Below are 19,232 nucleotides of genomic sequence, written 5' to 3' on the forward strand. Positions count from 1 at the left end.
TAGAGCTTACAATGATGCACTGTGTTAGACTGTTATAGGCTGTGGTGTTGTGGTGTTAGCTTACATCAGGTGTAGCAGACATCAATTTACATTTAAGGTGATGGCGTGGTGCACACTTACTCATAGAATCCGATCTTTTTATACTAACTTTTTACTGTCTAGGTGAAATCAGCCGTACATGCAGCTGCTTACATCTTGTGAATAACAGTGAATATCGAGTCACAGCATGAACACAAAGAAAAATCTGCTGGAACTCAAAAACCAAACAAGGATTTTATGTGAATTATTTCAAAGTAAATCTTTTCTCCCCATGCTGCACCGCTACACCCGATCTTCAGGTCTCCTCACCTGCCAGATCCCACTTTAACCCCTGCACGTAACAATAAAAACAGTAAATTGTAGCAATAAATTTGCAACTCAAAACTTGAGGTTGTTGGATCTAGGATGTGATAAAAGATCTGCCCAATACACTAAGTAATGGATTCAGTGTTTCTTGTGTAACACAAAACAGCACAAATATTATTTTGAAGTAGAAACCTTGGACAACTTCATCAGCATACATAAATGTCTCCTAACATCTCAGTATTCTTGACGTTGGTAGCCTCCGGATCCATCGAAGGCCCCGTCACTGTTGGTCTGGCCTCCTCCTCCTCCCGGGCTCTCCAGGTCATCCCCACCGAATGAGGTGTAGGGGGCTCCGGCTGCATCCTGGCTGGGGTCTGTGTAGTCCTGGGAGAAGAGGGCCGAGTCGGCCCCTAGCTTGTATCTCTGGAAGGCCAGGAAAGACTGGCCCGCCTTGGCGATGAGGATCGTAAATGGGAAAGGACGAGGAGATGAATAGGAGGCGATTGAAGACAGATGATGAAACAGAGACGTGACGATGTTAGTGTGAGGAAGGGAGGGGTCAGACAACAAAAGACAGGAGGACACAGTGGTTAGTTGGCTGGAAAGCTTGACAACATTATTAGACAGCTTTAGTGAATCAGTCACAGTGAATTACTTCCTCAAGCAGCAGCACAAAAAACGCTGCTCGTACATTGTGTAGCTCTAGAAGAAGAGCACGAGTTCCTCTTGTGTTGATAATTCAGAAAGGAAATCGTGGGACAAGCCAGAGGTAAAACAGAGCAACACAGAGAAAGTTAAAATGATTCAAGTTACACGAGGAGATTTTCTTTATTATCGACTGCTCAGATGTTGCAGACACTTGAATAGGTGCAGTACTTTTGAACCTTTTTTGATTTTATAAGTCGATACATGACAGCGCATCAGGCCAGCTAACTGTCCAAAAGAAAACGTTCCACAGCACATACTTAGAGGAAATTTGCACTCATTGTAGTCTGAGTTACATGGACTGAACCCTGAATATTTCAGACTTTTTTGTAAATATGAATATAGAACATTTTATTAGCACCCGCATAATAAAACTTAGCCATAAAAGACAATGAATATTAAATGTTAAATGACTAAAATTGAAGCTCTAACACACCTCTACCATCTAAATTTAATAAAATGAAAGTGAAAGAGGGAGCCTGTGTGTGCAAACACAGAGGAAACTGACACCCCTATAAAATGTGTTAAATATGCTGGAGTCTGTAGCGAGACGACTCAGCTTAGCTTGTGTTCTCACTGTAAACGAGGCGAAACAGTTCTCGCTCCATCTGAACTTAACATCTTCCAACAGAAAGCTCTTTAACATTTCTCTGCTTGATTGATTGAGCCTGAAGTCCTACTGGAGAAACTGTCCAGCACATAAACAAAGTCGGTCATCTTGAAACAAGTTTGGTGTTACTAAGCATTAGCTAAATTAGCTTTCATTTCACTTGTCAGCAGTACATAGAGTCAGCAATCAGATCTTACACAACAGAAAAGGCTTAAAACATCCCCTATAAGTTACACTTCCACCAACGTCTGAGTGCTGTCGAATTCTCCCATTGATTTCAATTGAGGATTTTGAGTGCAACATATCTGTGTAATAATATATCTGAAAATAACCATCTCAACACTGCAATGTGCTCTAGATTGTGAGTAAGTATATATCAAATTATTCATTTAAGTGAGGAACTGAAAATTAGGGGGTGGGGGTGTAAGCAATTAATAATTTTATAAAAACTCATTACAATTAAGGACGTGAAAAAATGGTGTCCAGTCCTAAAAACTGAGACAGCAATTGCTCAGGGCTCCAGGTTTGGTGTTGCAGATACTCTGACTGTAACATCTGTTTCAACAAAAAAATTTAAAAAAATAATTTGGTGAAGCTTTTCTTCATAAATAAAATGAGTCTTTCATGAAATTCCAACAGAAAAAGCTCTGATTTCACACCTGAGATATTTAGAGCTGCACATGTGTAAATTTAGCTGTTGAGTGTCTTGCGCTGATGAATGATAAGGTCAGCCTGCTTGTTAATGTGGGTGTTTGGAGGTGTTTGGATTAGTAAGTCTGCTTTTATGTCTCTGTGTCAGCAACGGCAGTATTTGCTGTAAGAGGGCGCCCAAATCAAGTGCAGTCTCAGTAAAGAAAGAGGAGCGTGTAGGACCTGCTGCAGATGGTTAAGGCAACAAAGAGAGAAGATAAAGTCAAACAAAAGACTGATGAGGCTGAGGAGGGAACAGCTTGGTGTATTCCTCTTCAAATGACACATTCTTTAACTTCTCCATAGAGAAGAGAGCCTGGGCCCCCTGTTGGAACAATATTTGTACAGTCATGAGTTCACATGTCAGAAACAGTAAGCAGTACTAAAAAAAGATGAAGGGAGACACATTTATATAGCTCCCTGGCTATATAAGCAAGCTGAGGATAAAAGCCAAATAAGATTCAAGGTTTAAGGTTGTCAGTCCCGTCTTTGGTTACAGCACCGCATCAGGCCATTAAGGTCCTTACCCAAGTGAAGATGGAGAAGAAGGAGAAGGTGATGGCTGCTCGGGCAGCGTCCCCTCTCTCCTTAAATTGGTTGTCCTCAGACACCTGCCACTGGTTGGCCAAGAAACAGAAACCCACAAACCACATGAAGGACCAGAATGCTGGAATAAGAAAAAAAAACAGAGATTCGGAGTAAAATTGCTAAGAAATTCCTCTTGCTTAACTCCAAAATAACAGAATGGAACTCGTGTTGCAACTCAATATGAGCAAATTACAATGTTTGCAACTGAATTCATCTGTTAAAAGACTAGTTTAAGTATTTACAGTACTTACTTGATTAGATTACATCTGCATGGCTGTTTAGTTAGAATATGCACTAACAGCAGGGGAGAATAGGTAGCTGTCTTATAAAGGTGACAAAACTCAGCCAATCACCACCTTCACCTATAAGCTACTGGTTGATGAATATGTTGTATAACTGTAATTAAGCCAAACTAAACGTTCCCGCCTGTTTCAACTCTTTTAGCTTAGCTAGGCTAAGTTCCTGCTGCCATTTGTTTAACAAAACAAGAACTGTTTTACTGAAGACTCTCATAAAAAAAGAGATATTTCTCAAATTGTCGAACACATAGTGCAGAAAAACAAAGCTCAGGTACCACAGCTGGATGACTAAAGCAGGTAATTAAGTCAGCATAAGAATGAAAAGGTGGAGGCAATCAACTGAGAACAGCAATGGGCCCCAAAATGAGCCCTGTGGTATGCAAGATGAGCAGTCAGACAGCAGGATTCACTCATAAAATCAGATATGATTCTTTCCTGCTGGCTGGGGGAAACTGGAAGATGAGAGAGAAATTAAAAGAGCTGGAGTGTGGAGGCAATGTATAAAGCCTAATCAGAAATGCCCAGGGATTATCAGGTTCCCTTATTTCTTCAGTGTGGAAACCATCTCATATTACAACAGATACGGCAAGAAAATCAGAGAGTCAGAGAGTGTAGGTGACGAAAACAGGGAGGGCGAACTCTGTCTGTGACAGGAACTACCTCATTAACCGATCCGACACTTCACTGTCCTGTCATTATATTTGAGTTCATTGCAGTAGCAGTGCAGTGGAGAAGTAGTGGAAGCCACTGTCAGGGACGCCAACGCACAACATCTCAGAGACTTGTTAGTGTCAGATGAGTACTTGTCTACTTATTATCCCTGTCACACATCTCTCCTTTTGTTGTAAAAACCTAACTGCACGGCATTTTTATACATTACAAAAATCGCTGACAGGTTTTTGTTAGGTAGTATATTTTGAGCGGCTGGGATAATTTGCACAGAAAAAGGCCTATTTGGTTCGAGCATCCATGGGAAGTGAATTTAGGTATTTATGAAAGCTGTTTGTAGGAGTCTTTGTTGATCTCCAGACAAACAGACCCAGAGACTCATTGGCAATCACCTGTTGCTTGGAAGAAATGTGAACTCCATGAACAGATAGCAAGTGGTTGCTGACGCTTGCTATGCGAAACTGGTCGCAAAGAGGTATACGGTGCAAATACCCTTGTGATTGCTTTGGTTGCTAGCAGATTCCCACAGTTACTGTATTGTAGATGGAAGATGAAGTCTTGTTTGCAAACACTTGCCAACTACTCCCCAAGCAAGACTGTGAAACGGAAAAAAGTGTGGCGCAAACTGGAAATGTAGCACGCTCACCTTCAAAGTAAAACTTGCACCTTTTGACTCGTAGAAGTAAGGCGGGATTTTTATGAGTAGTTGGCAATCTGCTACCGACCAATCAATCAAGTTTTTTGGTGCAGCACCATCTCTGCGGCCAGTATCACCCGGCGACAGACAGCAACCACTCACCAACTTGCATGTGATTGCACATGGTCCCCAAACCAGTCTCTAGGTCTGTGTAACTGAGGCTTTAGCACATCTGAAGGTAAAATCCAAACTCAAACAAAATACTTCACAACTATAAAGTATTGTAAAGAAATACGGTATGAAAAGACAATGTGTTTACCTGACAACCCAATATCAGCCAGCACAGCTTTCTTGCGGTCTTTGACGCTGCTGATCTGAGGGAAATAGATGTCCAGAGCCAGGAAGCCCACACAGCAAAGAAATGCCATGGAGCCCATAAACACCCCATAATTGCAGGCGTTTTGGTTGCGGTTGAAGATGCAGTACTCCTCCTCTTCTTTGGCCTGGTTGATGTAGCCCTCATTGGCGATGCAGCCGAAGATCACAATGGAGAAGAGCTGGAAAGGAGAGAAGAAGGGATGAAAATGCACGAACAGATATGACTTTCAGGACTGTGGTAGAGTTTACAAGACAGAATTTAATGTCAGCACCTTTAGAACATCTGAACTGAGTGTGTACCATAGTGGCTCTGTAAAGTGCTTCTATATGTAAAGCAGCTTTGAGGTTTGCTACTGAATTCAGAAGTCAATGTTTCCATATTTTGAGCATTTGGAATGAGTGTCGTCACATTTGCCTCCACCTGGTTGCTCAAAGGTTGAAAGTCGAGTATTCAAATGGCGTCCCACTTCGTACACGTCAAACTTTTCTGGGAACTTCACAAACAGGTGCCACTATTATGTATGGCTTTTCTTAACTTCATGTCCACACAGCATTGCCAAAGGCTGGAGCCTATCCCAGACAGCACTAGGCGAGAAGTGTAGTACACCCCGTGTAGTGTCACTAGTTCTTTACAGAGACAACCAACCATTCGTATATCATTGTTTGTCTTTACCAAGATTGTGTCAATCCTTATAATATTTCCATGCTGCTGACTGAGTGTAAATAGCAAGAGAACCATCAATCTGACTTTCCTGCTTTATATTAGAGACGGACCGATCCGATATTACGTATCGGTATCGGTCCGATACTGACGTAAATCACTGGATCGGATATCGGAGAGAAATAAAAAATGTAATCCGATCCATGAAATATAAAAAAGCACCTCACAAAACTTGCTACACGGCGTAACTCGGCTCATAACCGTAGCACGTCGGAGCAGTGTGCTCACGTGATGGAGCGGCTGTGTGTATTTGAAGCCTGCTACCAAACCAGCATTTCATCTCTGAGAAAGTGATCCCAGAGAGAAGTAAAGCAAGTGTGTAAGTTCATCTCTGAATGTTTGTAAAGCATTCCCGCGTTAAGCTTAACAACCAATACCTGGAGCGACTGCCTCTTCTTGCTGCTACTTCAATCGTGAAACTGCTTAACGATCAGCTGATCGGCTTTTCTGTCGCGACTCCGTCTCTCTTGTTTGTTTATTGCCCACTTCGCGCCAGAAAGAGGAAACCAGCAGCTGAACAACAGCAGCACGTTTAAGCTTAATAAGCTGTTGTTAGAATCTATTTAATATTACTTTCTACACCAGGATCTTTTTCTACGTAGCTGACAGCTGGTAACTGTGCAGGGGCGGATCTAGCAAAGTTTAGCCAGGGGGGCCGATAGGGCATTAACAGGGAGAAGGGGGCACAAAGACATACTTTTCTTTCTCATTCTCATTTAAAATGTTGAACTTTTAATAAATAATTATCTGAATCTTACACCCAAAGTCCATTACTGTATATAGTAACTGTTAAGTCTAATATACCCTAGTAAGCTATATTACTTTTTCCTTTGGGAAGATACCATCTGTGCAGTCTGCAGTTCTGTTGAAGCAAGATGTTGAATCTATTTAATATTTCTTGAAAAATAATTGATTTCTGTGCATTTTTTTCACACTGCATCAAATTAAAGTTGATTACGTCGATTAAGCATCATGAGGTGGAGGGTGGTTCCCTATTTTATTTTATTTTTTGCTGGGAGTTTGCAACCCTATTAGTTAGGTTGCTTAATATTTCTGCTAAGTACTCTTTAAAATACCAGAATAGGGAGGATGGACCAGGTTTAAGTTTATTAGATTGATCAGTATTGCTGAACTATGAAATATTTTGGGTGCAGTGTATTTTTTACATACAGGTATAACAGAATAGCTTTAATGTTGTTGTTTATTTAAACTTGAGTATGAACCTATACAAAATGCAGCAAGATATTAAAAAAACAGTTTTATTGATTAAAAAACACTATATCGGATTCATATCGGTATCGGCAGATATCCAAATTTATGATATCGGTATCGGACATAAAAAAGTGGTATCGTGCCATCTCTAGTTTATATTTGTGCTCCAGTGCTGCCTTCTATGTTTGCATGTTTTCTGAGTGTTTCATAAAAGCCATTTCCAGGCCATAAAACTCCTACTTGCTGCAGTAGGGTGATATATTTAGACTGACTGGGTAATGAAAAAATAGCTTTAGCTTGGTGTTTTCAGCCCATACTGTCACAGAAATCCTGCAGTTATCATTTATTAAACATTTCTCGTGTCTTCTTCAAACAGTTTTGCTCACATGCCTCTTTTTTCTGAGAAGCTGGCATTTTGCTGCATTTCTTTACTGCAATTTAACACAACAGCAACACACAAAAGCAAACTTTCTGGTTGTTCCACTTAATGAACATACAGGTGATACGATGCTTGTAATAATGGCTGCATGGTGAGAATCACCTTCTTTGACTTCTAAAACGCATTAAACACAACTGAGCCGCTGCTATTGAGAATGAAACGACAGGAAATAAAAGAAAACCCTTGCGGTAAATCATGAGATGCTGCACATTATATGAGAATGGGTTCTGTTCTGTCTGGCTTGGTGATGCACAGTACAGTAGCTCCACAGGAGACTGTGGAGCTTAGACTTTCAGTAGATCACCAGAGTGTGTCACCTACAGAAATACTGAGGTACAAGTAATGGGCTAAATGGGAAGACCAACACTGAGGAAGCTGAGATCCTTCACTGTGTGCAGCAAAATGATGGATTTTGTGATTGGCAGCAAACTGGACAGTTTTGAAGATGTAATGGAGAGGAGGACACAGACTATTGAGCTATAGTAGCTCAGGTCAACCTTCGCTCTCCACGTGAATCAGTGAGCCTTGGCCGCCCATGACCTTGTTGCTGGTTCACCACTGTTCCTTCCTTACACCATTTTTGATAAATACTGACCACTGCAGACCAGGAACATCACGCAAGAGCTGCAGTTTGGGAGATCCATCCATCCATTTTCTTTCATCCATTATTTCCTGTACATAATCTTGTACGGCATGCCTGCACATGCTTATAATGTTAACCCAAAACAATAGCATTCATTGCTCCTGCACTGCATCTACTACAGAACATCATTTCAATGTCATTTTGGAGGTATTTGCTACTGGCACTGTAATACTGATCTTCTGTAAAGCTGAACATGCTGGAGAGGATTTATCCTTCCTGCAGTAGTCTGTTAAGGTCGAGGCAGGGACCCTGACAGTGATAAAATGGAGCCAAAGAAAGGACAAGGTTACTGTGATAGCATCTGAGCCCTCTCTCCTTTGTCTTTTCCCTTATTTTCCTCTCTGCGTCTGTCTCGCTTTGCCTCAAGGAGCGCACACCCAAAGGGATACAAAATGGAGTCAATAACAGGAGCAGGTTAATAAGATATCATCAAATCCCTCTCTCCTCTTCTCCTTGCTCCTCTTCAGTGCAGTATCACGAAACAATATTCTCATGGCAACAAATGCAGTACAAACTGTGTAGCATGCTACTTTTAGTTGCTAACAGCAGATCAGACAACTTCATCCAGCTGACAAACCCTCAGACCAAACCTCCCGGGAGCTTTTTCTGTCTGGATAAGAGGCAGAGTGTGTTTATGTTTGTCTGTGTGTGGTCTTTGCTGTGGTGAGTGATGGATTCAGAGGGTATCTCTAAATGTGATCCAGTGTAAAAAGAGAGATAAAAAGCTAGAATTGAACCTTGGGTTGGTGTGTACAGTTTACCCAGCTGTCGTGTCTCTGGGTGTGAGATAAATGACAGCGATACAAAGACTGAATACAAAGCAAAGTGTACCTCCTCTGACAGCCCTGATCATGAAGGCTAGCTACCGGGCCGGGAGGAGACAGGGATGCCAGTCACGGTGGGATTACGGCACAGTTTTTTCTTCAGCTCCTTCCTTCTTTATCTGCTTTTGAGCCCTTCAGCTTCTCTGTACTGTCCGGTCCACGCTTGGGAAACCCCGATTTCATTTGACATTGAGTTCTTGCTTTCTATTAAATTTGACAGACTGGCATTTCTTTTCTCTTTAGATACAATCAGTTAGATTATGTGAAGGATAAAAGTTTAAAATCAAGTCACAATGACTTCATTTTTTATCTGTGGGTTGTGAAGCTTTAACCTATAGCGTCCCACTGATAAAAACAACTGCACTTCTAAGTCGTTTGCATATTTGTCAGACTTTACTTACTTTGTTTCAGATAATCAAACAAATGTTAATAATAGAAAAAGATAACCCAAAGATAAACCTGTCTGACAATGACAAGCAGGCTATAAGATCTCAAAAAGCAACACATCATGCCTCGTGCTTTTTCTAAAGGAAAGGCTGAGGAACAAAGTCAGTGATGTCTGTCGGTCTATAAAGGGTTACAAAGCCATTCCTAAGACTTTGGGACTCCAGCAAACCACAGTGAGAGCCTTTACCCAGCGAGCATAAAGGGAGTAACTTTTATAAATGGCAGGTAATTACAAATGTAACATTTATATCACCTCATCAAACATCAGCAAACACACACGCTGTGTTGCTAGCTTACGATCCAGCCGCCGTATTTCACAGCGAGAGAAAAGAGAGAGAGCGCTAACTCCACTCAAAGACCGGACAGGAGAGGACGAAGGGAGGTTAGATTTAGAGGTAAGGATGCTCAGTCGTATTTGATAAACTGTAAAGTTAAAGCTTACATGTAAGTCCTCATGTTTTTGAATGTGGCATTGTGTTTCTTCATATTGTGAAACACGCTGCAAATCAATAAGATAAGATAAGATAAGATAACCTTTATTAGTCCCACACGTGGGAAATTTGTTTTGTCACAGCAGGAAGTGGACAGTGCAAAAGTTATGAGGCAAAAATTAGAATACAATAAGAATAAATACAGTACACAACTGTACAGAATAGAATAAAATAAAATACTATATACAGTAGAATAAAATAAAATAAATATACAATAAGATAAAAATAGAATACAAATACAAATACTATATACAACTGAGTAAAAATACAACGATGACAGAAAGGATTATTGCACTTAGTATTATTGCACATGTATGGATGTGTGTGCTTGATCAGTTAAAGTCTTTATTATGGAGTCTGACAGCAGTGGGGAGGAAAGACCTGCGAAATCTCTCCGTCCCACACCGTGGGTGCCGCAGTCTCCCACTGAAGGAGCTGCTCAGTGCTGTCACAGTCTGCTGCATGGGGTGGGAGACGTTGTCCATCAGGGATGACAGCTTAGCCGCCGTTCTCCTGTCACTCACCACCTCCACTGGGTCCAGAGGGCATCCTAGAACAGAGCTGGCCCTTCGGATCACCCTGTTCAGTCTCTGAACAGGGTGATCCGAAGGGCCCGTTGTTTTGTTGAAGCTGGTTCTCCATCTTCTGCCTGTAGCTCTCCTTCCCATTCCTTATCAGTCCCCTCAGCTCTCTCTGCACCCTTTTCAACTCCTCTTTGTCTCTGGATTTGAAGGCCCTCTTCTGCTTGAGGACGGTTTTAATTTCTGGGGTAATCCAAGGTTTGTTGTTGGAGAAACACCGTACAGTCCTGGTAGGTACAGTGTTATCCACACAGAAGTTTATATAGTCAGTAATGCATGTAGTAAGGCTGTCGATGTCCTCACCGTGGTCATCACAAATCACCTCCCACACAGTCGACTCAAAACAATCCTTAAGAGCCTCCTCGCTCTCCTCTGACCATCTCTGTACTGTGCGGGTGGCTGGTGGCTCCCTGCGCACTAAGGGCTCATACACAGGGACAAGGTGCACCAGGTTGTGATCAGATCTGCCCAGGGGAGGGAGAGGTGATGAACTGTATGCCTCTTCTGCATTGGCATACAGTAAGTCCAGTGTTTTATTGACTCTGGTTGGGCAGGTCACATACTGGGTGAAGGTGGGCAGTGTGGAGTCCAGTGAGGCATGATTGAAGTCCCCTGATATTATGAGAAGGGCTCTCGGTGATTGTGTTTGCAGTCTGCTGACCACAGAGTGGAGAGAGTCACAGGCTGCATCCGCGTTGGCCGAGGGGGGGACATACGCTGTTATCGCGATAACATGCAAGAACTCCCGGGGCAGGTAGTACGGACGCATGCTGAGACAGAATAACCGTGTTATTTAAAGGTTGTGTGAAAGGACTCTGCAGTATACTGTCAGAGGATGGAAATCTGCCAGGGCAACTCGTGAAACGTCTGCTGACATCTCGTTGAAATCAGTTTTGTAAATTTGCAAAGAGCAGCAGATCAGCTGATCACAGCGTGCACGTCAAGAAAATCTACCGGAGCTCTCAATAGAAATTGTGATTCTTTCCCTCACGTTGAGCCATTCCATCTGATTCCCCCACCTGCTGAATCCCACTTTAACCCCTTCCCTACATGTTTTCCTGTTTAGAGGCAAAGTCACCCTCTACAAGGCAGGCAACAGAAAATAAAGCAATTTTTTTATTTTGCTTCTTTTTCTCTGCTCATGTTCTTCTTATGATTCAAGAGTACCTTTATTAGAAATTAAATTTAGACTGAAATTAAACTTGTATTCCTATCTACTAATATTATTTTATTACAACAATAACTTAGCACAAGGTCCAGTTAGCTTTGCACAAAAGTATGTGGCATTAACGACGGACCCGACCACAGGCTTGTGCTTTTCAGCATCACTTTATTAACACTTTCACGGTTGCACACTTTCACCAACACACGGCTGCAGCTCTACAGCTGCCGCCACACACATCACCAACACCAATACTGCAGGACCCAGTGCAGACTTTAAGCCGGCGAGGCGGGATTGAGGATGGTGCATCCGCCTCCCCTGCAGCGGCACCACAGACCACGCCCCACCACAGAAGACCACGCCCAGCCACAGAGTACAGAGCTGGTAATTTTTCACTTTTACTCGAGTAAAAAAGTTGAATCGGTACTTTAACTTGTACCAGAATATTTTTTGACACAGGTACCTGTACTTCTACTTAAGGACAAAATGTCTGTACTTGTGCCACCTCTGCATGTCAGTGATGCGGCTCTGCACTGTGATGGTGTTAACACTGTGAACAGTCTCACATGGATTCAAAACAATTGAATCCATGTCCATGAATATGACCATGCACATGTTCATGAGTTATGTTTTTAAATAATGCTTTCATTCCTTCGCAGATCGTGCAGGATTGTATTTCGATGTTTAATAAGCATTTAAGTGGACGGCACAGCAGACTGACACAGAGTCTGGGACAATGACCTGGGTTTATTAAAAATATCTGTCATGGTTTCATCGCATATTTCTATTTTTTGTTCAACAGCAGCTTGTATCAAAAAAAATGTTCCCTGCCTCTGACAAAAAGCCTGAATCCCCAGAATAATGGCCACCGTCTCTTTCACCTACAGTGTTATAGTTTGACAGACTGGTGATGAGCTTATGAGCAATCACCTACCTGAATGAATGGAGAGTACGCACTTAAAACTGACCTTCCCTGGCTGTATTACTTATACTAATAAGCATTAATAAAAGTGATTCAGCAGACTATGTTAAGATAAACAGAGTAACACTCATTCATTTTGTTCTACACAGCAACAAAAGCCAAACTCTTATTTCCATTTTAAAGCTCCAGCACAGAGAGAAAGCTGGCATTTAAATCTGCGTCTCGATGGCAAACTCTAACAGTTTGTTACTAAGCATGCGCAACCTTTCTGTTTCCTCACTCCTCCCTCGGTCCACTTCATGCCACTCTGGATTCTGGCCCATGCCACGCACTCCTCTTTCTGATTAAAGGATGTATGGGGGAGGGCAGTAGCACCTCAAACACCTCAATCCCATCATTCATCTACCTGCAGTTTTTGTTGTTGTCATGATGAAGAACTAAAGGAGGAGATGGTGGGATTGTGAAGGGGATAAGCAAAGAGAAGCATCGGGGGTAGAAGGGGCATGGAGGCGGTGCTATTTTTAGACCGGCTGCATCATTGCTCCCTCCCCCTCGTCTTTTCCCATCTCCCCTCGTTACTGGCCCTGCCTATGCCCACAAGCATTCTTCAGGAAAAAGGAGCACGCTCCGACACACATACTCATGCATACACAGCTCAAATGCACGCACAGTTTGTCCACTGCTTCACAGGGCTGGCTTAACGACTCAGGTCAGAAAATGCGCACACACAAGCATTGCAGCACAAACGCACAGGCATAAGGCCAATCCCATAATGTGGGATATTGTCAGAGCAATAATAACTTTATTTGCTCACTTAGTCTCTTTCCTCTTATAAAAACACCCTGCATGTATTTATTCATTTATTTAATCTCCATGTGACACAACGGATTTGTGGCGCTGGGTTTAAAGCTAAAGAAAAAGTGGCATATTTGCACGTGCAATAAAAATAAAAGACGTGGTGTCCAAAATGATTTCTGATGAGTTCGAAAAAGGCCAAAAACTGCAGGATTCACAACACTTCTGTGTTTCTCTCTTACCTTTGTGTCATCGCCAAAACCAGCACAGTAACTGTTCAAAATGTGTCTGTTTGGAGAAGCGTGAGGATCATTTACACCCTAAATACACAGACTCACCGCCTGGTCTAACTCCCAGCCTGACACATCAACTCTACTCTTCTGGGTCCTCGTGATATTTGTGAAGTACAAACGTGCACACTCTTCTTCTTCTTCTTTTATCTTTTAAAGAGATAAGCGCAGTGTCGCTAACACGCTTACCTGCAGGGTCATCGCTTCTTTGATATAGTAAAGGAAACCATAAAGATTCTTTTGAATCTTTTAAATCAATCTACTTGACTTTTATACATTGATTTGAAGATGCTTTTAAAGCACTAGTCACCAGAACAGCTTATAAGATTTGATGATTTTGTCCCACATGAAGGAATTTACACTTCCACCACCATTTTTTCCATAACAGAAGCCTTCCAGCCTCCCATTCAGGAATCTTTAACTGTCACGTCTCCTCCTTCTGATTAACATACAGGCAATATTACAATGTCTCTGGTTCACCCCTCACCTTCTGTTGACTCAATTCTGTCACATTGCGAGCATGACTGGATTCCACAGTAATCTATGAAGCATGTACAGCTGTGGCCCCTAACTTTTTTTATTTGAATACAGAAGGGAGTCTGAGTATCTGTAACAGGGACAAAAGTACCTGCAGGGCCACAAGTTTTTAGTGATGTGACACACTTTGGATTTGAAATGCTCAGAGAATCTGCACTGGGAAATAAACTCATCGCCAGGGACTCGCGTTCATCTTTCAAACTCTTTTTTTTCTTCTTTCTTTTCCAGCTACAGCTTCAAAGACACAAACACTGAATGCACAAACGCTATTCCTTGAAATATGGATTGGACTCGGCGTGACCTGGTTCACTAAGAAGGAAAACACGCACCATCTTCAGGATCACAATTATATTTGGTATCACATGGCAGGGGGCAGATTGAATTACAAAGCTTTTCTCTCCTGCTTGCAGCGAAAGTCCGACGAGGCTTGTGTAACGATTCGAGCTTGATCCACAAAAACACCCTTAAAAAAATGCACAAAAAAATGTGAACTGCACCTAAACATTTCCCGAGAGCTTCGAAACCATAACCAGTGAATAGTGTGACATGGTTTCATATGTGACTTGACTCCTTTGAGTGGGTGTGTGTGCCTGGGTGAGGTGAAGGTACCCCACCCTGCTTAATCTGTAGAGAGATCACAAGGCTTCTGAATGTGGTGAAAGCAGGCACTGTGAAGAATCCCACGTGCTGTCTCTGGTCTTGTGACCATCAGAGGGTCCCTCACAAATTGCCCTTTAGCGATGCTGATTACAAGATGTGTGTGTGTGTGTGTGTGTGTATGTGTGTGTGTGTGCTTCTGAAACGTTGTGCATTTGTGCGTGAAAGCATGTGCTTCCTGAGAATCTCCCTTTGAAATTGCTGCTGTGTCTCTCCATTCAGACCTTCTTTAGAGCTTTAAGCAGAAATTCTGATATTTGCACGTGATTGCAACAATGAAACACACTTACACACAAACACACACCCACAAACCCACAAACCAGCACCCATATCAGCTGCTACCTAGGCCTAAATCAGATCGGTTCAATCGGTCTGCTTGTGAATGATTTAAAGCTGCTGTTGTGCTGGCTGAAAGGCCTTTTGCATCCATTGTTGAGAACCAGACAATTGAGCCGGGCCTCATGTCACCCGGCTATTCACTGTACCTCACAAAATCCTGTACTAGAAGTAGCCATGCACACACAAATGCACAGACCGTGAGTTAGCAACGTGCAGCCTTTTCATAATAATAGCGTGCCCACATTTAAGGAACAAATCCTGTGAAAGTTATCACCTTTGTTGAATCACTCATTCGCTGATTTGAACTTATTTTAGAAATATTTTTACAATTCACACATGTAAAGTTGTAAATTACCACATTTTCATCTATTTTTAAATATAACCAAGTAGTTTAGATGCCTTCAAAATACCAAAAACGAGTAAAACATGAAAGCAACACGTAAGAGCAAAAACAACAGGACATGCATCTTGGTCGCTTGGTTCTGTTTTGGGTAAAATACTCCTTTTTTAAACGTTTGGATCTGTATGATGTCACAGAGAGGAGGATTTTAGCAAAGTTGGCTTAAAGGGGGAAAATTAGATGTATTTTCTTCAGTAAGTGTTTTGTGATTATGAACATATTTTAAAAATACAGGTTCAGAAATAGCTAATAATAATAAGCTAATCAGCTATGTAGTGTATCAGTGGAGCTTATGCTAAGTAGCCATGTGAAGCCATGTGGTGGTTGCCCATCTGGTAAAAGATAACACTTTTATAGAAAAATTCAAGAGTGAATGGGAAGGTCATGATAATATCTGAACATATTATCTTTTGTTCAGGATCCAGCCTTGATCAAATATTTATGCCTGCAGTAAAAATTACATTTTTAAAGGAAAAATATTAAGGATATTAAGGATAATTGTTTACAAGGGATTCTCAGTCAGCCTGAACACAATTCATGTTAATTAATGATGAATGGCTATGAGCACACTGTGTTGCAAATAAGCACAGGCTATGTGCACGTGTTCTCTGTGGAAACTGTATTAGATGAAGGCGAGGCAGCACAAAAACATGGCTATGTTATGATGCAGAAGCCATGAGAAACCTGGCTGAGAGGCCTGGCTGGGGTCTTGGAGGTCTGAGAGGTTGTTCTGCAGATAAATCCTAAGAGCTCAGGTGGAGCTCCAACATCTAAGCCTGAGCAATCTGGTGCTAATGGTTACTGCTGTTCTGCTACAGTATGTGCACACTGCAGCCATTTTTTCCCCCTGCATGCTACAGGCAGTAAATCCGTCCATCGATTTTTATTAACCACTTATCCAGTTCGGGGTTGCATGCTGGAGCCTTTCCCAGCTGTCACAGGGCCAATGCCATGGGAAAATAAGTTGAGAAAAGTCAATTTTAAGGTTAAGGCTGTGCAAACAAAACAGTTGGTGCTGTAAGCCCACCATCCAAGAACACACCAACTAGGGCAGAGCAATATGGCCAAAAATATTTATCACGATATACATTTGAAAATTTGTGATAATGATATAACTGACGATATAATTGACACTAGACAAAATACTTTACAACTCCACAACTTTATTAGTGCAAAAACCCCATCAATGTATTTTCACTTAAACAAGCAGCTGTTTTTTATGTGCATTAAAGTTATATAAAAATGTAACAGTGAAAATGCAAATGCCTTGCTGACAGTTTAACCAAAAGGCATTTCCAGTGGAAATTGGCCGACATATCCTCAGCATAACCATGTATAATATCCACAAAACTTAAAAAGAGGTTATACACACACAATACGGTAATATTATGTTGAAGCACAGTACGTATCACTCCGCGAGGCTCCAGCCTACGATAGCTGTAATGCTCCGACAATCCATCAAGCAGAGCGGCTTCGTAGCTTCGCACTAAAACATTTGACAGATTTTCGAGCGCCGTGTACCACATAAAATCGGTTCAAGGTCAGTAAGCACAATCAGAATTCATACATAAGGCGCACCGGATTATAAGGGGCACTGTCGATTTTTCAGAAAATCAAAGGATTGATTTTAAGTGTGCCGAGTTTACCGAAAAACACTGTAATAACAACAGCCCGCTTGCATGCTCTACCAAAACTGTGCTTTGGTGTGTATCTGACAGACGAAAGCTAAACCAGTTCCACACCACTGAAGTTGCAGCATTTTACAAACCAATTCTGGTTCATCCGTTTCATTCAACGATCCGCTTTCGCCCTTCTCATTCTCCGTCGCCGCCATGCTTTTTCCGCCATGTGCGTATGAAAACAAAGGCACTGCGCATGCGCGTTTTACCCATATTCTATGGCGATATTTCATTTTCTTATCGTTGCCTAACATTATACTGGTATTACTGTGAACAGTATGATATAACCCAGCTCTAACACCAGCCCATCAAAACAGGTAGAAAAAGAAATAAGGGTAGAACAATTTGTTTCTCATGACGCGTTCTAGACTATTAGGATGTGCAGGTCCTCTGAAGTGAGACAGCATTTTATCAATAGGTAGATACAGATCGAGGTCAGAACTAGACACAAGTGTCCAAACAGTTGTCTAATGAATAAAAAAGAACTTGAGATAAAAGCTTACATGTGGCCTATTTTGAACCTCGGCACACCCGACCAATCACTGTGTTTCATGGCCATTTATGTTACATGTTGTTTAGAGAAACTGTCAGAAGCAAAGGAACGTGGGGAACGTGTTGACTCTGAGACAGTAAGTGTAAAGCTTTCTAACATCAATGCCTTTGGATTTATGCCATTCTTTTGACATATAGGTAGTAATTAAAATATGGACTAAGGAAAAAGAAACATTTCAGCAGCACATCACCAGTATCTGACGTGTGTGCTGTGCTCTCAGTGACATTAATATATTATCTAATTGCAAAAACGGAGGAAATTTCCATTATTGCTTACCATAATGATGTAAGTACAGATAAAGAAGACAGCACTGTTGATGCAATCAGATCGTCCCAGAAAGAACATGTTCATTTCTGCAAATTCTTGCCTTTTATGTGCTTCAGAGCTTTTATCTGCTCTGAAGAGAACAAACCAAAGCGAATGCAGTGAATGATCAGTAAAAGTAAGTTATGACAGTGGGAAGTGAGCAGAGCTATCTGCTGCATAATACAGGATCACTGCTGGAGGATATTACATCCTCTGTGTGTGTGTGTGTGTGTGTGTGTGTGTGTGTGTGTGTGTGTGTGTGTGTGTGTGTGTGTGTGTGGGCTTATTGTCTGCTGCAGAATGTCAGCCCAGACTGGGGATACCTGATTTCTGCTGTCACCATGGCAGCAGCTGCTCATGTAATGAAAGAGAGAGTGAGAGAGACAGGAGACCTTGTCAAAGTACAATTCAAGGAGAGCCACTGCAGTACCAAGGGTACACAATGAGACAGACAGAAACACAAGTTCAGAGCACAACGGCACTCTGATGTCTGTTCTGTCGAGTCACTCAGTCACACACACAATGCTCTCCTCCATACGCCTCTGTGCCTTTTTTTTTGGGGGGGGGGGGGGGGGGGCATTATTATCTCGTTTCCATTTGAAATGTGGTGGCAGTCAGTGAGAACATGACCAGACGAGCCCAGAAAACAAGCATGTATCAGTGCAAGAAAACAGACGGTCCCTCAATCTTGTAAAGCCAAGCTTAAAACAGAATCAAGGGAAAGTAGCACTGCAATCTGGTACGGGTGCTCATTCAGTTACAGGCCTGCTTTTTACGTTTTTTAATGGCAACAGCAAGTGAAACTGAAAGGGCAATTTTGTAGTGTGTTCAGCCAGTCCACAGACAAGGAACAAAGATGGCTGTAGCCAAAGAGATTTGAAGTCTTATCTTAATGATTCAAGTTACGAGAGTTTACTCTCTTTTCTCATATGAGTTGCAAGGGAAACCGTGATCAGGTATTTGCATGAAGCAAAATGCTCCAAAAGTCACCAACACAAATAGCAAGGGTGTGAGGCCCAGTGGCTACAAAGGGCCACGCCTTAACAACAGGAACTATAAATCTTAAGAATAATTAACAATATATACTTCAACCCTCTATAAGGTTATCACTAATGGGAAAAATAACCATAGAGACCAAAAGTGTTTTTGTACCATTCTGTAAATACATTTATTTCTGATGTAAAGTTGGACACACAGGAATCTATTGAAAGTGACTTGCTTTTGGAGCCAGCCTGCATTATATGACACTAACTACATCAATGTACTGCACTATGATGATATACCCAAATAAAGTAGGGTTCAGCCTGCTCATG

At 41.8% G+C, this 19,232-nt stretch overlaps 1 protein-coding gene across 2 annotated transcripts in view; it reads right to left on the minus strand.

Moving 5' to 3' along the window:
• Window positions 1-282: 282 nt before the first annotated feature.
• Window positions 283-19,232, minus strand: part of syngr1b (synaptogyrin 1b) — a 29,608-nt gene continuing 10,658 nt past the window's right edge. The window contains exons 2-4 of one of the 2 annotated variants that reach the window (XM_082535083.1): window positions 4,863-5,100; window positions 2,878-3,017; window positions 283-795 (exon numbers count right to left, since the gene is read on the minus strand). In XM_082535083.1, the coding sequence (XP_082391209.1) occupies window positions 580-795; window positions 2,878-3,017; window positions 4,863-5,100 (594 nt within the window). In that variant the 3' untranslated portion in view covers window positions 283-579. Of the gene's footprint in view, window positions 796-1,154; window positions 2,676-2,877; window positions 3,018-4,862; window positions 5,101-19,232 lie in introns of those variants that run through there. The other variant, XM_082535084.1, reaches the window with a different exon arrangement.

The sequence above is a fragment of the Aulonocara stuartgranti genome (assembly GCF_965226115.1).
Source record: "Aulonocara stuartgranti genome assembly, chromosome: 6".
NCBI lineage: Eukaryota > Metazoa > Chordata > Actinopteri > Cichliformes > Cichlidae > Aulonocara > Aulonocara stuartgranti.